The following is a 24846-nucleotide window of genomic DNA, read 5'->3' as shown; positions in this document are numbered from 1 at the left end:
TTTTCAAGGCCCAACCGCTGAACCGATTTTAATGAAATTTGGTACAGACTTGGAATACATTCCGGGGAAGGACATAGGCTACTTTTTATCCCGGAAAATCAAGGAGTTCCCATGGGATCTAAAAAAATCGAAATCCACGCGGGCGAAGCCGCGGGCATCCCCTAGTATGAAATAATAACAAGCAAATGCGTTACGTACATAATATTTTGCACATAAAGATTTAGTAACTTAGATATACCTACCTACCACAAAGTTCAACTATTTTCTTGAATTTTTTTATTTTTTATGCGACACAAAATTACTCAAATACAGTTTCACCCTTCATATTAACTACAAGATTTCAAAACACTTCAAGCTTTAGAACTTTTATAAATAGAATTTAATTTTGAACGTATGTGTCCACAAATAAATAACTACACAAGAAAATAAATTAGTTGTCTGAAAATCTCTTTCATACCTTCCGCGATAGCTTAATTAAAAACATTAGTCAGAGTGGGAAGGAGCTAGTCCGTAGTAGAGAGAAGGTACTATGCTGTACTACACAATATTTTCTTGATAGTCCTAGCATGTTCCTTGGGGGAACAGCATGAAAATTTGAATCAAATCAAGTGAATAGGCTTTCAGGCTACAGACCATACAGACCACATCATCACTTTCCATCAGGTGTGATTGTGGTCAAGCGCTTGCCTATAGTGAATAGAAAAAAAGAAGGCTAGCGCGCTCTACCTTAGCCTGTATCTTCACTTACCTATCTTAGGGTTGATTTATACTGAAACAGAGTTTAAAGTAATCCAAGCGATAGTCAAAAACTTTATAGTTTAAAAGTACAATCTTTTGAGATAAAGATCAATAACCTAAAAAAAATATAAATTTGCCGAACTATGGACAGTCAATATCTATTGAATTTGACTGATAGTCAATGGTGAAACTCATACTTAACCATTCTCCAGATACCTACTTATTTATATACCTATTTTTCTCACAATATAAATAAGAAAGGTTCCCGTGAAATTATAAAACAAACTAACATAAAATGTTTGAAGTAAGTCGACGTGCGTACGCTATAACTCGCTTCCTCTAGTAACATTCAAAGATGTATATAGAGTTGTTAATGATACCAAAAATATACTTTGGTGTGTTCGTAACAATTACGGAAATTTTAATTTATTTATTGGGTTTCTTTATTTCGAGTACTAATTCATAAAAAATGAAAAATAACATTGTAAAAATAAGAAAATTATCATCTAAATGTAGAGTGTAGTGTTATTTACATAGTTGTGTATGAATATGTCTTTGCCGTCAATATGTTATTATAATTAGCGAAATCATAGTTTATTTGATTCATTGTCTAAATTTAAAAAGCAAAATTTAAATGGTTAAATAGATTTCTAGCTCTGAATATCTAGTATATACCTAATATTCATAGCTCAAAGTTTATTTAAAAATAGACAGAAATTAAAGACAGTAAAAAAATGTATCTATAATCTAAACACTGCATGTCAGAATGCCAATTATTATTCTTATATAGAAATAATAACAATTATGATAAAATCCAATAACTAGAAAGGATGCTTTAAAATGGGGTTTCTATATTCAATTTATTTATTATTATTTGTCAATTTGTTACGTAGCTTCTCTGAAATATTTTGTAAAAGATTGGAAAAATACAACGTTGCTAGGAAGCTTACCGATATATTACAGATAGGTAGATTGAAAATGGAAACCACATGTATGATAAATTATTATCAAAGAATGATTCACTTTCCATTAACTGACGCAACATACGAAAACAAGCGGTAACAGCAACTCTATGCGTGCTCTCGACGCACCAAAGATTTGTGTTTAAAATTTGGTCTTATTTTAGCTTTACAGGCGGTAGTGTACGTCAGCCGTTATTCGACCAATGCGTCTTAGTTCGACGCCACCGCACCAGGGAGATTGATCAGCGATTCAACAATTGCCGAATCATCCCGGTTTCCGCGAATCCCGTAGTGTGGTCCCAAATCCCGGAATTCGGTCCCGAATCTCGGAGTGTTATCCCGAATTTGGTGTGTGTGATTTGAGTGAGCTATGGATTACGATTCGCTGATTTACTCGCATATTGCGAATTACTACGATGATTTGGTGAGTTTTGGGCGGAGCTTTTGTGACCAGATTTCTACAATTATTTTTCTGTGACATCAATGTTTTATGGTGTTTTTATTGAACATGATAATATTATATGGGTTATGCAAAGGGAATAGACATGGATTAGAAGGATAGAGATGATAGAGCATAGATAAGGGGTAGGTATAACTGGCAATGTGTGGTACAGCTTTCAAAAACAAAAGCTTTTTCTTTCGATCTTCCTTTATAAATTCCTTTAAGGCCAGAAATGCATCAGTGTACTGCAAATGCTACATGGGTGGCTATTTTGCACGAATAACGTATTGAAAATTAAACAAAAATACTTATATATAGATAGGTCCAATAAAACACGTAGATTAAAGTTTATGGGAAAAAGTAAACCGGTATAAAGAGTTATAAAAAGTAAACTTGTAAAAAATTATTTGAATAAAATTCTTTTTACTTCTATTTCAGTGTGATTTTTGTACTAGTTGATTGTTTACGAAAATCATCTAAGGCGCGACTAAGTTTGTCAGTCCGTTCACAGCGCTAATATTAGTTTGAATAAAAATCAAAAGATTCTTTCATTCGCAATAAGGTTGGGCAAGCATTATTATTTAATACTATTAGAAGTCACCAAGACTAGTCGAAGGCTTCGACTTGTTCATCTTCAACAATCTTATTGCGAATGAATGAATCTAAAAAATGATTTTTATTAAAAATAATATTATATTTTGGCAAAAATATTTTTTTAATGTCTAGATCAAATGGGGTATACAAAAGATTCACCATTCATGGCCCTGAAATAAACCGTACAGTGTACCTTTTACAATATGTAAACGCGTCTAATTATTTTCCTGTACGTTCCTTGAAAAAGAAACATTCGCTTTCATAGACTAATTCCAGCGTTATTACCTACAAAGTAAAGTTCAAAATCGATTGAAGATTGTGTTTAAATGAATAATGTAAACAAACCCAATTTACATTACACGTTATATTTCACTTTCGCTTTACCATAGACATGTACGCTTTACACAGATTTTTAGTGAGTTGGTAACCATACTTTGTAATACTGAAAACTAGGCTAAGGTTTGCTGCTATATTTTTTATAATATAAACCTAATTTTCTACACCTTATCATGGATCATCACGCATCACGTACGGCAATAGTCGTGCCGCCAAGCGATCAAGCGTTCCTGTACTATGTATGATGTGTAGAAACCGTTAGGGGTCTGGGTTCAATAAAACTTCCATTTCCCTTCCAAAAAATCCTTTGAAGGGAGGAATACCTACTAGTTCTTACCTAAACTTATAACTATATTTTTGTTACTGGTATTATCCTCAAAATTTCAAGTTTCACTTCTTCAGTGACATTCCATCTGTGCACTGTGTATCTGTCATGTCTCTGCCACATTAAGGGGCAAAAACGCGATGTTCAACGGCGTTTCCCGTTAAACGTACAACGGTATTCACAATGCCGTTTGGTGTTAGACGATTCTTAACGCCCATTCAATTGGCATTAAACGTTAACCGTTCAGGTGTGGCCACTCAGTTTAACGCCTTGATTATCGCGATAATTATGGCGTTGTTGGGCATTGACGTCAGAATATAATTTCAGCTCTATGTCTGTACGGTTATATTCAGATACATGGTTCATCCACGCAGTCTGTTTAGAAGTGAAGCTCACTTTCAACCATTAACCGCCAGAATGGGCGTTCAAAGGCGCGAAGGCTCCTCTAATTAGTACGTGCAATTAGAGGCGCTGATCAGGCTCCATAGAGTTAGTGCCTCAAACAATGAGCCATAGATGCTAAATGACTGCGCAATCATTGCATTGTTTGAATCCGTGGAAGGGAAGAGTACCTAGCACCTAACTATACCTACCTATTATAAATTCAAAATATTTTTATTCAATTAGACTTTTACAAGTACTTATTATTGGCGTCACTCAGAAAAGCAGGTATTATTTAAATATTTTTATCGAATTATTGGAATGTCCTCTCCAAAACCAACACAAAAAAACACAAGTTTAATGTGTAAGGTTATCCGAGAGTTTTAATCTAAACAAACTAATGCCAAAATAAATAATTTAATTAGAGCGTGATTGCTATCACAACATCTAATTATTCAGTTCATAATCCAAATACCGAAAATATGCGATATCGCTCCGAATCTCGGAAGGAGACTGAACTAAAACCTTCGAAACACCCGTATTTATGCAAGTTCAATCTTGTCGTCCTCCTAGTAACAGATTTTATGACATCGAATGAACCAAATATCGATTTTATTAAACTACCTGCATTAGATAAATTAATAATTTTATATTATTTTTGACAACTCAAATCAACTTTTTAAAAATAACCTTACATTATGAATCGGCAAAAGCATCTACCACTGGTTCGAAACGTCTTTCCTACCGAGAAGAAAAAGGGATTTTTTGGGTTCAGTAGATACCCCAAGGATGCCAACGGGACCGATATCTGATATTCGGGTCCCTTCTCTCTTATTAGTGAGAGGGTTTGATTTCCGAAAAGAGTTTAGAATTTTATAATTTCTAAATTTCTGATGTAGTCTGATGGGATGCTTTGGCCGTGCCTAGTTACCACCCTACCGGCAAAGCCGTGCCGCCAAGAAGTTTAGCAATCCGGTACGATGCCATGTATAACCAAAGGGACACTTATTGGGTTTAACAAAAACTGGCATACACTTTCCAGGTTAGCCCACTTCCATCTTAGACTGCATCATCACTTACCACCAGGTGAGATTGCAGTCAAGGGCTGAATAAAAAAAATATACCTCGTGATTAAGAAGGCCACAGCAAACATCAACTACCAGAGATGCAGAGAGCTAGTCCAAATGCATTTGCACAAATATAATAAATCAAATTAGGTACATTGAAAGTTTTAAAAAGAATTTCCCAGCAAAGTGGATTTAAGAGTTAAAACCACTTGCAGTATTGAATAGACGGCGTCGTTACTAGTATATTCATGCGTTATTTCACTTTCTATTCAGAACGAATCTATTCCTAGCCTCTCGGCTACTACAAATCGTAAAATTTTAAAAGTAACACATGTTTTTACCCGACTGAGGTGAAAACCAAAAGGAGGGTTATATGCTTGCCCTGTATGGATGTAAGTATGTCCGTTCCTATGTCCGCTCATAACTACTCAACACCTCAACCGATTTTGATAAATGATACGTCATTAGATTCGTCTTGATGACGCGATCTTAAAAATATCAATGTAGTGAGCTTATTATCTAATCCATAATATACCTACTATATAATATTATAAATGCGAAAGTATGTCTGTCTGTCTATCTGTCTGCTACTTTTTCACAGCTCAACTTTACTGAAAGGTACAAAGTTAGCTTAAATCCCGGGGGCGGACATAGGCTACTTTTTATCCCGAAAAATCAAAGAGTTCCTACGGGATTCTTATCCCTTTAAGAACCGATTTATATGAAATTTGGTTTAGAGCTAGCTTACGCCACAGAAATTGACTTTGGCAACTTTTTATTCCGGAAAGCAAAGAGTTCCCTCAAAATTTTTTAAAAACCTGAATCTGCGCGTATGGAGTCGCGGGCATCATCTAGTACCTAAAGAATAATTTAAAACGATTTGTAACGATTTCCAAAAGTTATAAGCCAAATAGCCTATTTTAATAGTTGTAATAAGCTAAAAAGTAGTGGGCCGGTAATGGGTTGATCATGTCAATAAGCTAATACACAAACAAACTTGAATCGCTTATTTTTCTAAAGAACGCTGGAGAGACTTGTAAGAGCCGACAAAATAGAAAACTTCAAGTTGGATCACAAAGCAATAGAATAACAAGGAAATATAAATCTACTACAATCTTGTTTGAGGTCGTTGGTTGCTCTATCAATAAAATGCTTCTTTATCTCGGACAGTGTACAAAACTGGGTTGCAAACGATAAAATAACAACGATTATTTTTTAACAGTTTGTGTTTGTGTGTTTGTATGTAGTAAACTTGTCTAGTAAACTCTGCCTTAGCGTTTCGCGGGTCATTATCTTTCATTTTGACCACCCGAGGACGTACACCACTTAGGCCTGTTAACCACCGAAGCGGAGAGGAGAGGAGATGTGTACAGTCAACCAATCAGTTTTTTTTTAAATGGCGTGTTAAATTTTTCGCGTCATTTATGATGAATCTGATTGGCTGACAGAACATCTCCTCTCCTCTCCGCTCTCCGCTTAGGTGGATATCGGGCCTTATTAGTGAAATGTGTTCCTAACTAGGCGGAGAGATGAGAGGTACTTGTGACGGCGCCCTATTCCAACCTCTGCGGGTGTGCGGGGGATCTCCCCGCCTCATACCCCGATTGTCATCTCGACCTGTCGCATGCCATGGGTATAGCTACTACTCTGCCAAATTGATCACGTCTTGTACAGGCTTCATAACCGTTCGAAGTCGAGTGGCAATAAATCTATAAAAAGATTAATTACTGCATTCACGTGTGCCTTAATCGAGTCCAGTGCGATTAGATGTAAATAAAGGCACGTTCACAATTGCACATTGCATTTAAACGCTTGTATTGCATCTAACGTCGTCAAGCGATTGCCTATAATGATTAAAAATAAACGTAATAATGTACTTACTGACTGTAAAAAGTTATGTGAGGAGACCTTACGTTACACCAGATCTACAATTTTTTTCAATTTGTACCAGAAATTTGTAACTATAAAGGGAAAATGAAAGAAAAATTGGACAGGGAAGTACTTATCTCTATAACAGATATCTACCAGTGACCCTTGGCAGTTTGCTATTTATTTTAATTTAGGGACCGTACCTCAAAGGAAAAGAGGAACTTATAGGATCACTTTGTTGCCTGGCTGTCTGTCTGTCCATCTGTCGTGTCTGTCAAGAAAACCTATAGAGCACTTCTCGTGATCTAGAATCATGAAAGGAATTTGGTAGATATGTCTTATAGCACAAGTAAAGGAAAAATCCGAAAACCACGAATTTGTGGTTACATCAAAAAAAAATTAAAATGTGTTCATGAACAAATAATTAGTATTTTCAATTTTCAAAGTAAGATAAGTATACCAAGTGGGGTATCATAAAACAGTGCTTTACCTGCACATTATAAAACAGATTTCTATTTATTTATTGAATAATAGTTTTTGATTTATCGCCGGCCCACTATTGAGCACGGATCTCCTCTCAGAATGAGAAGGGCTTAGACTTTAGGCCATATGGTCCACCCAAGCTGTCCCAGTGCGGATTGGAAGAGAAAACAGAGGGTTTTTGGGTTGGGGGTTAAATACCTAGTATCAAATTTTCAAATTATTGGGAACCCACCGCATTATTATCGCAAGAGAACTCCTTCCATTATAAGATTAATGGAAAGGGGTCATGACCCTCAGTAATGAGGAATACGACTATAGAGACAGAGGATCGTAATATTATTGTAAAAGTAAATATTTTAAAGAGTTTTAAATGGGTAGATAATATTAATGAGAGGTTACAGAGGGAAATAAAATAAACACGCAAGCTTTAATTAAAAACAAATATCGATATGCTCGGCCAATTATCGCCGAATACCGAATTATCTTTAATACAAATCTGATTACCACTCCATAATACAGCCGATAATTAAATGGACTCCTCAATGAACGGACCGACATTATTCATTGATCATTATAATTGCTTTTAGTTTATAATAATTATTATTATTATGTAAAATTCACACTTTCATTAAAATTTTCCTATAGCTATGTAAGTACCTTTTTGTTTTTAAAAGCTTATACCTAAGTTTGACTTGTTAGTATGTTGTTATTTCGACCAATTATCGTGTAGCTGATTGAGCTACTTCCAATTGTTTTTAGGGTTCCGTATTCGAATGGTTTCAACGGGACCCTATAACTATGCCTTTGCTATCCATCCGTCTGCTTATCAGCGAGCTGTATCTCATAAACCGTAACAGGTAGAGAGAACAAAATTTTCACAAAGTAGGTAGGTATTTCTTTCTATAGACGCTATAACAGCAAATAAAAACTTCGAAATTGTCGCCATGAAAACAAGTGTAAATTGAAAATTTATAACACCGCCGACAAGTGAAGGTTACAGTAATAACTTGAAAAGAGCTGATAACTTTCAAACGGCTGAACCGATTTTCTTGGATTATAGCTAAGAACACTCTCGATCAAGCCACCTTTCAAACAAAAAAAAAACTAAATTAAAATCGGTTCATTAGTATTATAAATAACAAGTGTAAATTAAAAATTTATAACACCCCCGACAAGTGAAGGTTACAGTAACTAGAAAAGACCGAAAAGACCTGATAACTTTCAAACGGCTGAACTGATTTTCTTGGACTATTCTAAAGTATCTGAGTTTTCCAAAACATCATTTTCAAATAAATAATTATGTATTTAGGCAACGTCCATCTTGAGAGCTTGACATTTGTCAATTGACATAATATTATGAACCTAACGGTTATCTAACCTTCTTTTCTACAAGAAAACTAGAAAAGAGCTGATAACTCTTAAACGGCTGAACCAATTTTTTTGGATTATAGCTAAGAACACTCTCGATCAAGCCACCTTACAGACAAAAAAAAGTAAATTAAAATCGGTTCATTCGTTTAGGCGCTACGATGCCACAGACAGATACACAGATACACAGATACACAGACACACAGATACACAGATACACACGTCAAACTTATAATACCCCTCTTTTTGGGTCGGGGGTTAAAAATGAAAAGCGTTATATCTTGTACCATGGTAAGGAACCCTTCGTGTGCGAGTCCAACTCGGACTGGACTAATTTAAAAAAAATATTACTATCATTCCTATAGGTACAATAGATATTGTTGTTTTGTTAAACTTTCATTGAAATATTATAATATTATTTACCTTGTTTGGCGTTACTTTTTAATCTCTATTCAAATTAATAATTCGAGCATAAAATAATAATTAATTAATACTGAAATTTAACGCTAGCTTTGAATAACCATGTAAATTAAAAATTCATTCTCTATTTAGCGAATCAACTATTCCAAGCTGTTATTATAGGTTGTTGAATGTCAGAAACCTTCACAAGTGCCAACAACAACTATATTTTTAAAATAATTCTATTCTATTATAAAAAATATACCTACTGATAAATATTTACAATATGCAACCAAAAAACATATTAAATCCGTACTAAGATTAAGATGACTTAATTAGTGCCGCGACTTCATCCGCGTAGATGAAAATCCCGTCATAATATGTTTAGCAGTTCCGAAGACTACCCCGTTCAAGCAGACAGACAGACAGACAAAAATTTTAAAAACATGTGACTCAGTTATGGTACAGTTCAAATAACCATAGTTTAATATGAGGTACTTATTTCGAAATTACAGACATACATTCCATACACTTCAATTTTATCTTTATTAGTAACTAGCTGATGCCCGCGACTTCGTTCGCGTGGATGTAGGTTTTTTTAATTCCCGTGGGAACTCTTTGATTTTCCGGGATAAAAAGTACTATAAAAATAAGAATAATAAAAAGTGCTAATCCAGGGTATAATCTATCTCCATTCTGAATTTCAGCCCAATCCGTCCAGTAGTTTTTGCGTGAAAGAGTAACAAACATACACACACACATACAAACTTTCTCCTTTATAATATTAGTGTGATTATAGTGTGTGTATCTACTACTTTTTCACGGTCCATCCATTTAATCAATTGTGACGATTTTTTATACCTATTTGACTACTTAAATTGTAGACCCACATGAGATCGCCACCATCGCTAAAAATAACTTTAATTAACTTGTTTTAGCCTATTCCGCATATTATTATTATAACGTTAAAGTAAAACAATTTTTAAACAATATTACTTCTAACCCTATCCAACAGCCAAAGAGCATCCGATTCGATGTAAACCATACGATAATCCGAAATGCTACTATTTATAACTACAACGAATGCACGCATTCGATTCTCCACCAAATGGATTATTTACGACTTCACTCGCTGTATGGATGGTGTATGGAAATAGATCTCAGGCCAGCGCATTATAATGGTTGCAACATAGTTAGAGTATGTCAAAATTTATAAGCACCAATCGTTGATACAAAAACCAAAGATAAGTTTTTTTAGTGATGATAAAAAGAAAAAATGTAATCCATACTAATTCCATACTAATATTATAGATACGAAAGTGTGACCTGTCTTTACCTTTTCACAACCCATGCCTACGTTTTATTGATTTCGGTAAAATCAAAAGCGATAGCTTGATCTTGGAAACTGACAGAGGTCTACTTTTATCTCATTCCGAACCAGTGGTAAATTATTTGACGATTCAAAAGCACTTGTAAAAGTTTATTTGAATAAAAATCTATTCTATTCTATTCTATTCTATTCTATTCTCGGAATATAATTAATCGAATTCCCACGGGGTTTCCAAAGGTCCATCCGTTTAACCGATTTTAATGAAATTTAGTAGTTGGTATAGAGATACATGCGTGTGGTCTAGTTGTGACAACGCATATCAATCGATTGTGATTAATAAGCAACGTTGACCCAAGTCAGTAACTGATGGGTGACCGACTTCAGAGGTCTGAATTTGGCCTTTTCGTTTCCTCAGTGTCTCGGAGAGCACGGTCACGGTTATTTTCACTAACATCTGATAATAACTGTAAATTAACCTAAGAGTCGAAATCACGTTCTCTTAGAGAGTTGTATGCGGAAGGATCTTGGAACCCACCTCATTATTATCCCAAGAAAACTCCTACCATTTTAGTATTAATGGAAAGGGGTCACGACCCTCAGTAATGAGGAATAATGACTATAGAGAGAGATAGAGATAGCTTTCACTCCAGAGACGCATATTATTATGCTACTTTTTATCTCACAAAATCAAAAAGTTTCTACACAAATGCAGGTTTTTTAAAACTTAAATCCACACAGATCAAGTCACAGGCATCAGTTAGTAAAACAGTTTTAGAGCTGAAATCTGTTTCTGGGACAGTCATTTGTGAAAATTCATATTTCAGAAGTAACATTTATGACTCTGACCTCATAATGTCAGTAGGTATAAGTACCTACCTAATTCATAGAGAGTTATGTGGCTTTGAGATACAGACAGACATACAGACGGATGCAGTAAGTACCTACAGTTAATACACCGAGTAAATATTCGAAAAGCGAAACTTTATACTTACAATTTTCTTATATCAATGTTTAGGCACTAATTATGTTTCTGATCTATGAGAACATTGAATTTATATTGAAACTAGCTGATACCCGCGACTTCGTTCGCGTGGATGTAGGTTTTTTAAAATTCTCGTGGGAACTCTTTAATTTTCCGGGATAAAAAGTAGCCTATGTGCTAATCCAGGGTATAATCTATCTCCATTCTAAATTTCAGCCCAATCCGTCCAGTAGTTTTTGCGTGAAGGAGTAACAAACACACACACACACACACACATACAAACTTTCTCCTTTATAATATTAGTGTGATGTAGCTTTTAGTTTAAGCAGTAGACTGCTTCGTATCAGGCAAACCCAGCAGTAAGTAAACAAACAAGCTTAAACCAGATAAGTGCTTATTTATTCGAACTCTCTGAGGCTCGAGTAGCTATAAAGTTGATGCAAAAAGTTTATGCTTTTGCAATCTCAAATGTATTCCGATTTCATGATAAAAATGGCAGCTTATTAGTCCCAGGATAGATAGATTCGTAGCTGGTTACAAATTATTTATATAGTTACCAACTGGTTACCAATGTGGACGTAATCGGGTAAAGGAGTTGCTTGAAATTGTCCGTCCATGTAGTGGGTGGTCTTCCAACATAACGTTTTACGTTACGTCCTATAAATAAGTAATGCATCATTCATCAATCATCAGTAATACATCAATAAGTATTCATCATCACAATCCTTCACTAGCTCAATACTTATAGGCCATAGTTCATCATACTGGGCAAGTGCGGATTTGTAGACTTGCGGATTGTACACACTATTGAGAACAGTATGACGAACTCCGAGACATACAGGTTTCCTTCACCGTTAAAGTATAAATCAAGTGATATTTAATTGTTTAAAAAACGCACATAAATCCGAAAAGTTGAAGCTTTTAAATATCCTAGACCTTCGAAAAGAAGGCCGACATTATACTAGGGTATCACTGATTATTATTATTAATTGCATTAGTATCAGTAGAGCAAGAGACAAAATTGTCCCGCCCCGTGTATATTCCAAGCACGTGTTTGTATCCCCAAATAAAGCCGCAAGTTGCCCCATCAAACCCCACCAAAGAAAACAAACGCATACGTGCCGATGTGAGTGCAGGCCCGACTCATTAGTTAGGTACATCATCATGATCAACCCACATGGTCACCGGCCCACTACTGAGAACTGGTCTCTTTCAAAATGAGAAGGATTTAGGTCATAGTTTGCCAGGCTGGCCTATTCCGAATTGGCGGACTTCACACACCTTTGAGAACATTAAAAGAAAGCCAGTGATATCAAATCACTTTAAAACACGCATAAATCCGAAAAGTTGAAGCTTTTAAACATACCAGACCTTCGAAAAGGAGGCTGACATTTTAACCACTAAAGTATCACCGGATTATATTGCATTAGTATCAGTGTATTGGAGTAGCAAGAGACAAAATTGCCCCGCCCCGTGTATATTCCAAGCACGTGTTTGTATCCCCAAATGAAGCCGCAAGTTGCTCCATCGGACTTAATTAAAAGAAAACAAGCGCATACGTGCCGATGCGAGCGCAGGCCCCGCTCGTTTCAGATTGCGAACAGCTAAACCGAATTTTGGAACAAACTCTAAAGCTAGCGAAAAGTTAGATCGTGTAGGCACTTCTCTATTAACTTCTTTTTTCGTTTGGCTTAGTTATTTAGGGGGTAGGTAGGCTAGGTACATCTGATAACAACTGTAAAACCTAAGAATCGAAATTTCGTTCTCTAAGTCAGTTGTATGAAGGATCTAAGAACCCACCGCATTATTATCGCAAGAGAACTCTCAGTAATGAAGAAATACGACTATAAAGAAGAAGAATAAAGTTAGGTAAATCACCATGATCAACCAATCACCGGCCTACTACGGGTCTCCTATCAGAATGAGAAGGATTTAGGCCATAGTTCGACACGCTGATTCAGTGTGGATTGGTTCGCACACCTTTGAGAACATTAGGAGAACTCTTAGACATTCAGGTTTCCTGACAATGTTTTCCTTCACCGTTAAAGCAAGTGATATTTAATTTCTTGAAATCTTTGACAAAATCAAGACAAACAAGACTGCGTGGAGACAGAGTGCTCACATTTAGTTCTTCTCCTTTCTTTTGTGTGTCTCTGAGAGAAAACGTCACTGTTGGACTGATACCCTTCGCGCCACCACAAACGATTCTCCGCCTTCCACACCCACCCACTTCGAAATGCACCCTTACAACATGTATAACAAAATTTACTGTTTTTTTTTTCTATTTTTGTGAAAAATCTTATTGCGGTTTACAGAATACATCTACTTACCAAGTTTCAACAGTATAGTTCTTATAGTTTCGGAAAAAAGTGGCTGTGACAGCAGACAGACAAACAGATATGACGATTCTATAAGGGTTCCGTTTTCTGCCATTTGGCTACGGAACCCTAAAAAAGACTTCCTAATTATTTTCGAGATCCTCATAAAATTATGCCATAACAGACAATAGAGTTCTAATTTATACGCACGATAACAATACCCGGCCCGGTACCGCCCCGGTGTTTTTGAACATTTATCACTACCTGCCCTACAAACTCGCCTTTGTAAATTTCAGCGGGTGAAAGTGAATCGATATTTCACCAACTTTTTACCTTGATTTCAAACTTTAGTGTGATCAACATTGATGTAAGATAGGCCTAAACTAACACGCATCCATAAAATCAATCTCATATGCTACTTTAGATTGATTTAGTCAAAGTTTAGTTAGTATTTTTATTATTTGCGACTTCGGCCGTGTGAAATTAGGGTTTTAAAAATTCAATGGGGAGTGAGTCAGACTGGCGCAGTAAGGGGATTCCGTACTAAGGTATTTTTACCGACATTTTGCATGATAAATCGAAACCATTATGCATAAAAAAACCTGTTCTAGAATGTACAAATAAAGCCCTGTCATATGATGCCCCACTTGGTATAAAAATCTTAGTTTGAAAATTGAAAATACTAATAATTTAGTTGTCCATGAACAACATTTTTTTTTTGTGATGTAACCACACGGTTTTCAGATTTTTTTTTTACTTATTCTATAAGAGCTATAAACTTACCTGCCCATGATTCTAGATCAACGGCAAGTACCATAGGTTTTTTGACAGACACGAAAGATAGACAGACACAAAGTTTTTTTTAAATCTTTATTTTAAGAGATTATTCGCTTGGCGAATATACCTCCCTATATAGCTACAATGTAGTGCAATCTAAATCTAAATTAAAATCTAGCCAGTAGTCCTTATAAGTACATAAAAGAAGGAATAGGATGGCATCGAGAGAAAAATGACAGAAGTTATTGTGATTCTTTACCGAACGTTTATAGGGTTTCGTGTTTCCTTTTTAGATACGGAACCCTATAAAGAATAATAAAAATAGAAAAACATCATCGTGTGTAGTTTAATCTTGCAAAAAACGTTCAGAAAAACTGAAAACAATAGCCGGAATTACATTTCACAATAGACAGATTTGTTAAATATTCAAACGCATTGTTTTGTGGATGAATTTAATATTGAATAGTCTATCCACATACATGCATCCGTGGTAACTAATAAATGCGACATTAATCATAACTTTGTGAATCACTAGCTGACGCCCACGACTTCGTCCGCGTGGATTTAGTTAGATTTAGGACTATTGCCAAGTGCCACCTATTGGTGGGGTTTGAACCGGCACTATTGTCGTACCTAATCCTAGCACAAGCTTTGCGCTTGATTGGAGGGGAAAGGGGAATACTTGTCAGCTTGAAAAACTTGGCATTCTTAAAAAAATAAAAAATGTTTAAAACGCACATAGCTCTGAAACAATAATGGCACGTAGTAATAATAATTCCCCTGAATTAGAATTACTTAATAAAAATATCACAAATGACTGGAAGTGTAAATTGGAAAATGCCTGAGCGATTCCAAGCTGTACAGAGTTCCAACGCTCCGAATTCCAAGCTTTGTTGACGGCGAGGAGGCGTAATTTCCAAGTGACATCAGCGATCCAGCAATACCGGGGATTATTAATAATAATACGCGGAGATATGGCGTGGCGAAGGCATCTGCCCCCATTCTTTGGTTTCATGAACGTTTAGACTCTATTATGGCTTGCTTGTTACGTCATTTGCTAGCTTAAGACATTTATAAAGGTAGACTTTGAGCTACGCGACCGCAACACGCGACGATTACTAAGCATTTTTTTTATCAGATACAGGTTAGCCCTTGACTATAATCTCAACTGGTGGTAAGTGATGATGCAGTCTAAGATGGAAGCGGGCTAACCTGGAAGGGGTATAGCAGTTTTCATTAAACCCATACTCCTTTGGTTACTACACGGCATCGTACTGGAACGCTAAATCGCTTGGAGGCACGGCTTTGCTAGTAGGGTTGTTACTAGCTACGGCCGAAGCCTCCCACTAGACGAGACGAGAAATTTAGAAATTATAAAATTCCAAACCCCTGCCGGGTATCGAACCCGGGACCTCCGACTACTAATACCATAGCGCTTACCACTGCGCCACTTACTGAGACGCAGGCGACGCAGTACAGGGCAGAGCAGATTTTGAAGTCTGTGCCACTTAGCTGCGTCGCAGCATACGCTCGCGGCCCAAGTCTGCCTTAACTGCAACAAAATCTGTACTTTACTGGCTCGCCACCTGCGTCTCAGCATACGAGTAACTTTTCAATGAGTCACTTTCATAGTAGATCCACACTAATATTATAAATGCGAAAGTGTCGCTGTCTGTCTGTCAGTCAGTCTGTCTATCAGTCAGTCTGCCTGTCCGTCTGTCTGCTACCTTTTTACGGCCCAACAGTTTAACCGATTCTGACGAAATTTGGTACAGGGTTAGCTTATATCCCGGGGACGGACATAGGCTACTTTTTATCCCGGAAAATCAAAGAGTTCCCGCACGATTCCTAAAGACCCATCCACTTAACCGATTTGTATGAAATTTGGTACCGAAGTAGCTTGCGTCCCTGTAATCGAAACAGGCAACTTTTTATCCCGAAAAATCAAACAATTTCCACGGGATCTAAGTATGAAAATCTAAATCCACGCGAACGAAGTCGCGGGCATCCTCTAGTTTCAAATAAAACTTTGTAATTTTATCTAACTAGTTTATATTATTGATTAATTATTATTTATAGATTATACTTACACGCAAACACACACATACACAAACTAAACATTTAAAATCTTTTTAAACTGAATGGAGAGTACTTGAAGTTCAATTTCAACCCTAGCGCTCTCCCAAGTGCTTTCCATTCAAACGAACTCGAAGTTTAATTAATTAATTATCATTTGAATATCAAGCAATCAAACTCATCAATGATGAATCATCATGTTCTAGATAAAATACCTGTATTTTTGATTTGTCAAATTTTCGTAAAATTAATGGGGATGCATAGTCGTTTATGTTCAGCAAAAAATATCTGAATTTCAAAGTTCTTGCTACTGAAATTGTGTACAGAAATATTCAATACAGGATGTCCAGTTTTTATTTAATAAAATCGTCATGTCGGCAAATAGCTGGCGGATAGGTATTGATTAGTGCTGTGAGCAATAGGCATCGGTTTCGGCGCAAGTTAGGAGATTTAAGCGATTTAAGTTTTCTATTGAAACTACGGAAAAAGCTTTACCTACCACCGCGCGCGCCACCGCTCTGTTTTAAATAACCATCGCTCGAGCAGCTCTTGAGCATCACATGTTACAACATTACATAGATTTTTTTAAAAGAGTATTAACTATATTATTCATGACATATTTTCCCTTTTCCCCTCCAACTAAGTGTAAAACTTGTGCTAGAAGTAAGTCTCACCTGCTCGTTTGCTCGCTATTTTATTATAAAAAAACGTAAGTATAACATTTGTGCAACGGTTGAGTTTTGAACCGCCGACATTTAGGATTTCAGTTCGTTCCTTTAGCCGTTGAGCTGTTAAGGCTACTCACCGATTGCTATAGCTGACTGACTGACACACATGCTTATTTAAAATCATGTTTATTATTGCGCGATTGAAAAGCATTCTAGGCTAGCATTCCGTTTCAAGTAGGTGTGTGCTCATGCATTCCGCCTCAAGAAAGCACGAGTACATTAAATTTTAGACTATAATTTTACTAAAGTTAATTATTTGTTAAAAGTATGCATATTACACAAATCAAAGATCGCTGATTCTTATAACTCCGACTGCACATTAGATAGGTGCGGCTCACCTTATCTGCAGCGTATATCATCTGAGGCGTCAGTTTTTGTAATTGATTGATTCGTATACCGCCGCGCTGTTGAAAAATCATACTCGGCGCTCGAGCGACGAATATGTTACTACTTAACCTTGTTGTTGTATAGTTGGCCTCAGAATTCGAGTAGCAATTCCGCGAAACTACTTATTGCATCAAAAACCTGTCGCACTTAGGATGCTTTTCCTATAAACACACCACACTCACCTAGCACATGTGCATAACCGCGCCACGCGAATGTGATTTAAGGTTAAACATTAAGGTGCTAAACGACTTACGGCCTTTGACTATACATACTGATTGCTAGGTATAGGATGTTACACAAGTCAAAGATCGCTGATTCTTGTAACTCAGACTGCACATTAGATAGGTGCGGCTCACCCTATCTACAGCGTATATCACTTGAGGCGTCGGCCTTTGTAATTGATTGATACGTCCACCGCCGCGCTGTTGAAAAATACTCGTCGCTCAATCGGCCCTTCAATAAACTTGTGTTGTTGTAAAAAGAACAACAATCAAAATTAAATAATTTATTCCAATTCGGCATCAAAATCAAAATCAAAATCAATATATTTAACCCCCGACCCAAAAAGAGGGGTGTTATAAGTTTGACGTGTGTATCTGTGTATCTGTGTATCTGTCTGTGGCACCGTAGCGCCTAAACTAATGAACCGATTTTAATTTAGTTTTTTTTGTTTGAATGGTGGCTTGATCGAGAGTGTTCTTAGCTATAATCCAAGAAAATCGGTTCAGACGTTTGAAAGTTATCAGCTCTTTTCTAGTTACTGTAACCTTCACTTGCCGGGGGTGTTATAATTTTTTAATTTACACTTGTTTACTAGATGATTAAAGTGACTTCGCCCGCCTGGATGTACGTTTTTAAGAATCCCGTGGGAACTCTTTGACTTTTTAGGGAAAAAATATCCTATGTCACATTCCAGGTCTGTAACTATACCTATATAAAAATCACGTCGGTCCATTGCGCCGTTGTGACTTGATAAAAGGACAAACCAACAAACCAATAAACTAACAAACTAACTAACACACTTTTGCATAAATATGGGTAGTGGTTCAATTAAACTTTTACAAGCTTTTGAATCGTTAAATGCATCTATCAGCAAGAAACTCGGCATCATTGTACGCTTTTTGATTGTCAAATTGTGATATTTGTAAGATAATAATGTAATGATGATAATAATTAATTACGTAATCTTAAAACTTAAGCTACCAGGGTTGCAAACGCACCCAAGTCCACCAACACAAGCCATCTCGACCTGTCGTGCGCTATGCCAGCGCCAATATTTTATTTTTACGGGATAGTTATATTTATATGGGGCATTCTCCGACGATCCTTGCTACATTTTAAATTATTATTATAGGTATCAAGATGCCCAGTGACAATGTCACTATGTTGGGGTGAATGAAGCTTTAGTAGATATCTAGTACATAACATTTTATGAAACAAACGTCCACGCGTAAATACCTACCCAAAAAAAACCGAACAGCATTAAAGTACGCGAAAAATCCATTTGCATATCGACTCATATTCCTACCGTGTAAGTAAAACCCGAAATGTTCACCGTAATAAAATAAAATCATGCAAATACAACCCCAAGTGTGTTTGCGATAGAAAACAAAATAGCTTGTCCCTATTTGTCAGATGAGCTGATAGCTTCACTGGAGTTGTACATTGACATATGTAGCCAAAGATATGCATTAAGTACAATACAATTATTATTAGTCTCATTTTGAACCACGCTTGACTACTATCACACCTGATCATGTAGCCAAAGATGGGACTTTTTGTCTAGAAGGTGCCTATTTACTCTTATTTTAAAGATACTCGGAAGCTGGCGTGGCACTATTAAATGCCAAGAAGAAGAAGATACTCGGATTGTAATTGGAAGGTACTATTTTATTTTGGTAACAGATTATGAGAAGCAAGTTGTATAATTTATTGTAATTTAAAGAGATCAAAACACGAATGCCGTGCCATAATATTGTTTTTTTTTTCAAAAAAGCTTAATAGCCAGTATCACTCAGTATTATGTAAGAGTTCTAAAGTTATCTCTTACATCCAAATCTGTTCATGCATTACAAGTATTCGTGGAGTAGAGAAACTAACATAAGTACATGCCTGAACCCCTAAAACATTACCTATACTCCTTTTTTGGGGCAAGCGTGTTAAAAGATACTCTTTGAGTGGGTCTCAAAAACCTATGCGATTAGTGTATGTCTCTGACTTTGTTTATATCAACGGAGTACCATCCAAAATCTGAAGCGGAATAAAAAGGTTACCCCCCATTATGCGGACCAACAATGGCCGCCACTGAAAAGTAGCCGGATAGCATCTGCAACATAATAATAAAAGGTAACTGCGAATAGGTTTCCCGGATAAAATTTTATTGTGTAGCATCGACAAAGGATCTGATCCGGACAAAAGTCGGGACCGTCGTGAGGGAATAATTTACCCGGACTAGAGATAAGTAGATGTCATCTGGGTATAGATTTTGAGTATAATAGCGAATGGGCCCGATAAGGACATTTTCAGATAGGCTGACGGGGAAATTACGGATTTTGAACTGACTACAAAATGGAGGAGGTTTTTAATTCAACCCTTATGTATAGTATGTAGATTTTATATGTTTGATCGATGTTTATGTGTAACTTTTGATTAGATGAGCCAATTTTAAAGTAAAATTGCTTTTAAAGTGGTCTCATATAATATTGGTCAAGACTTGATGAAGATCTTCGAAAATCAAAGACGGAACTCCTCAATGGAGCTCGGTGCAATGGATGGGTAAAGAATCGCTGTGGTTTTATATCATTAGAAGTAAGTATAGTTAAAGTAGGTTTAATTTTATCATCATTATCATTATCAACCTATAGATGCCCTTCTTGTACTTCTTGTAGGGACTTCCATTCGTCACTATCGTACGCCGCCTAAATCCAGCGGCTCCCTGGCACGCCTTTGATGACGTTTGCCCACCTAAATTGAGGATAGACCTAGTAGTTTCAGTCTTATAATATTAGTCTATTTGATATGTATGACTCTACTAGTGGGCTTAGAAAGTATGTCGGACCAGTTAACTCTAAGGCTTAATGCATTTTATTGAATTTCATTGGTCTTTTAAATAAACCCAGGTTCCACCAATAAATTATAGCAATAAAATAAAATTTTACATCGTTTGAAATATGAAACATCAAAAAATATTATAAAACAGTGCAATTAAATAATCGTAAAAAGTTCTCATACCTAAAAAAAGCTCTTAAAGTGCATTCGAATAAACAATAAAATCGCTTAAGAGTGTTGAACCGGCATGAGCTATTCTTAAGCCATTTTGCCCCCCTATATTTTATTAAACACTGCATTTATGTAAAACATGTATATACTACTTTGTAGAATATTTCCTGTTTTATTAAATTGACAGACAACATTTTGCAATTTATTCATAGTTTATCTTTTCTTGCCTAAAATACCAAAAGACTATTACTGAATTTTGGATTTCGTGTCATCTTTGACGTTCACTACATCAAAAGTTACTTGGTCGATTCTCACAAAGAGATATATTTACCAAAGAAAAGGTCCTGAACTAATAAGATGACAGAACCAAATCTTTCGTTTGGCATTTTTTACATTATAAAAATTCAAACAAAAAAATCATAATTTCATAAAACTACAGACACATAAAACTGTCATTTAGGTGGGTTATTTTTCTTCATTTATAAATAAAACTAAGTACTCATTAAAGAAGAACATATTTGCAATATAAACAGAAAAAAAATATTTAAATTTAATTAATATTTGTTTCCAAAAAATAATCTTGAAACACACTACAAAACCGTGCAACAAGCAATAGTAAATTGAACTAGGAAATTAGTATCGGCCGAGGCCTCTCCGAGAACGGACGTAACGCTTGTTTGCTTAGCAATTGTTATCGGATTATTTACGATTTACCTGAAATTGTAGTGCGACTATCACTTCTCAATACTAGGTATTTTTAATACTCGCTATTTTTTCTTAAAGATAGATTAAAACTTTTTGTATATTTTTAAATTGTGTTTATATGATGCTGTAAGGAATTGCATTCCTAAATCCTGGTGATCCCTCGGGATTTTTAAAGGATCATCCGTTTAGATGTTTTTTACGTGGTACAGAAATGCGTTGCATCCCGGGGACGGGCTATTACGGATAGGCTACTTTTGTCCTGGAAAATCAAAAGTTCCCACGGGATTTTTAGAAACCTAAATCCACGCGGGTGAAGCTGCGGGCATCAGCTAGTTAATAAATAAGTATTGCCTCGAGCAAATAGCTGCATTGGTATCTATTGTTCCCTGTCATTGAAAGGGAATAATTTAATTTTCAAAATTTGAAAAAAATTGTAAAACGCGATTTCGGTAGAGAATAGATCAATGCCTATCAGAGCAGTGGCATTGATCTATATTTTTAATAATTTCTAAAAAATAAATTTTTAACTGTTTAAATTTTACATGGGTTTCACATTTATTTCAAGAGCTTTTATAAATATGTAAAACTCAATACTCAAGGTTTCATTATACCGTTTGTGATAAGGAAAACCATGTTTTTAAATAAACGGAAAGTTGAATTTTGTATAATTAGTTATTGACTAGAATTATAATTTTTCAGAATCAAATATTCTTAAAGGCTTATAGTTTTACAGTTATTACCGGCTGACAATGCTATATCCCAATAGCCTTGCTATTTGTCCTAGCCGCTAAATGAAATTTGATGATTCATCGTCCTTTTATGGCATTAGCGCGGTTTCTTGTATTCCATTATGATTTCTTTTTTTTCATTTGCATAATAGCATTAGTTTATTGTCTTTTACAGCATTAGTACGGTATTTTGTATTTAGATTTTGGTTGTATACATTGTACAGTCTACCATAACACCTGAAACAATAGGATAATTACTATCATTTGCACGTGGTTATCCCTCGTGGATCTTTATGATGGTTTTATTTTTGAACTAGCTATTACCCGCGGCATCACTCGCGTGATTCAAGGTTTTAATAATAATTGAGGTTTGTTACAATATTTTATGCAATGCCTAAGTTATTTTATCATGTGTTTTAGCATGCTATCCTGCGCGAACTATTTGTTTTTTTTGAAAGGAAAAGTAGTCTATAATACTTTTTCCTCGACTATGTCTATGCAAAACAACCGGCCAAGTGCGAGTTACACTCGCGCACTAAGAGTTCCGTACTCGGCTATTTTTTCCAACATTTTGCACGATAAGTCAAAAACTATTATGCATAAAAATAAATAAAAACCTGTTTTAGAATGTACAGGTAAAGTCCTTTCATATGATACCCCACTTGGTATAGTTACCTTAGTTTGAAAATTGAAACATTTTTTTTAATTCGCAGTTTTCAGATTTATTCTGTACTTGTGCTGTAAGACCTACCTACCTGCCAAATTTCATGATTCTAGGTCAACGGGAAGTACCCTATAGGTTTCTTGACAGACACGACGGAAAGACAGACAGACAGACAACAAAGTGATCCTATAAGGGTTCCGTTTTTGCTTGAACCCTAAAAAAATGACGTCAATTCATAGCTCTGTTGTGGCGTTCCGTGGGAACTCTTTGATTTTCCGGGATAAAAAGTAGCCTATATGCTAAACCAGAGTATAATCTATCTCTATTCTAAATTTCAGCCCAATCCGCCTAGTAGTTTTTGCGTGAAGGAGTAACAAAAACACACACACACACACACACACTCACATACAAACTTTCGCCTTTATAATATTAGTGTGATGTGACTAGCTGATACCCGCGAATTCGTTCACTTGGATGTAGGTTTTTTAAAATTCCCGTGGGAATTTTTTGATTTTCCGGGATAAAAAGTAGCCTGTGTGCGAATCCATGGTATAATCTATCTGCATTCTAAATTTCACCCCAATCTGTCCAGTAGTTTTTGCGTGAAGGAGTAACAAACATACACACACACATACAAACTTTCTCCTTTATAATATTAGTGTGATTAGATTCTCAGCTATGTCTTTGCAAAAAAAGCGTCCATCCGTAACTCTGTTGCGGCATTATTGAATGACGAATGCCTAAACGATAGCATGCTATCCTGCAGGAACTGTTTGGTTTTTAGAGAGAAAAGTAGCTTATTTCACTTTTATAGTAGTTTAAATAAATGAATCTTTAGATTCTTCACTATGTCTGTGCAAAAAATGCCGTCAATCCGTAGCTCTGTTATAGCGTTATTGAACGACAAATGCGTGAAAAATAGTATGCTATCCCGCGGGAAGTGTCCATATTTTTCGGCAGAAAAAGTCTCATTTATTACTTATTAGGTTCTCAGCTATGTCTTTGCAAAAAAAGCGTCAATCTGTAGCTCTGTTGCGGCGTTAATGAATGACGAATGCCTGAACGATAGCATGCTATCCTGCAGGAACTATTTGATTTTTAGAGAGAAAAGTTGCTTATTTCACTTTTTAGATCCTCCACTATGTCAATGCAAAAAATTGACGTTAATAAATAGCTCTGTTGTGGCGTTATTGAACCACAAATATACGAGAAAATAGTATGCTATCCCGTGGAAACTGTTTGTTTTTTCTGGAAAAAGTAGCAAATATCACTTGCAAGGTCTTCAACTATGTTTACGCAAAAAAATGCCGTCAATCCGTAGCTCTGTTGCGGCGTTATTGTAGGACAAATGCGTGAAAAATAGCGTGCTGTCCCTTGGGAACTGTTTGTTTATTTTGGAAAAAAAGTATTCTGTATCACTTGTTATGTCTTCAATTATGTCTGTGCAAAAAATGCCGTCAAACCGTAGCTCTGTTGCGGCGTTATTGAACGACAAATGCGTGAAACACAGCGTGCTATCCCGGGGGAACTGTTTGTTTTTCCGGGATAAAAAGTAGCCTATGTCCTTTCCCGGAAAATATCCTAAGTTGGTACCAAATTTCATCAAAATCGGTTCAGCGGTTGAGCCGTGAAAGCGTAGCAGACAGACAGACAGACAGACAGACACACACACTTTCGCATTTATAATATTATAGTATGTAACTAAGAGAGGACTGAGTTTTCGGGAGCTATGTATAGTACGTGACAGGTCGAGATGGCAATCGAGGTATGAGGCGGGGGACGTTCTGCACACCCGCACGTCACCCGCGCTATCCCGCACCGGATTAGCCCAGGGATTGTGTGGGTGTGCGGGGCGTCCTCACTCTGATTGCCATCACAACCTGTCACGTGTTGTGTTGCGTATTTGTTTGTTTATTGGCTCATCGATTCACTTATTACGGCCAAACTGCACATTAAATTTTGATAAAT

General features: G+C 36.2%; 1 protein-coding gene across 7 annotated transcripts in view; it reads left to right on the top strand.

Annotated features, from left to right (window-relative positions):
• The window catches only part of LOC123869656 (CUGBP Elav-like family member 4), an 895280-nt gene that overhangs the window by 110987 nt on the left and 759447 nt on the right, over window positions 1-24846 (top strand). For 2 of the 7 annotated variants that reach the window (XM_045912649.1, XM_045912650.1), the window contains exon 1: window positions 1911-2124. The exons of the other annotated variants lie outside the window; for them this stretch is intronic. In XM_045912649.1, coding sequence (XP_045768605.1) covers window positions 2071-2124 — 54 coding nt within the window. In that variant the 5' untranslated portion in view covers window positions 1911-2070. Of the gene's footprint in view, window positions 1-1910; window positions 2125-24846 lie in introns of those variants that run through there. 7 annotated transcript variants of the gene reach the window in all.

The sequence above is a fragment of the Maniola jurtina genome, chromosome 11, assembly GCF_905333055.1.
Source record: "Maniola jurtina chromosome 11, ilManJurt1.1, whole genome shotgun sequence".
NCBI classification, from domain to species: Eukaryota; Metazoa; Arthropoda; class Insecta; order Lepidoptera; family Nymphalidae; genus Maniola; species Maniola jurtina.
The sequence above is the reverse complement of the archived record's forward strand: the minus strand, read 5'-3'. Positions and strand labels throughout refer to the sequence as shown.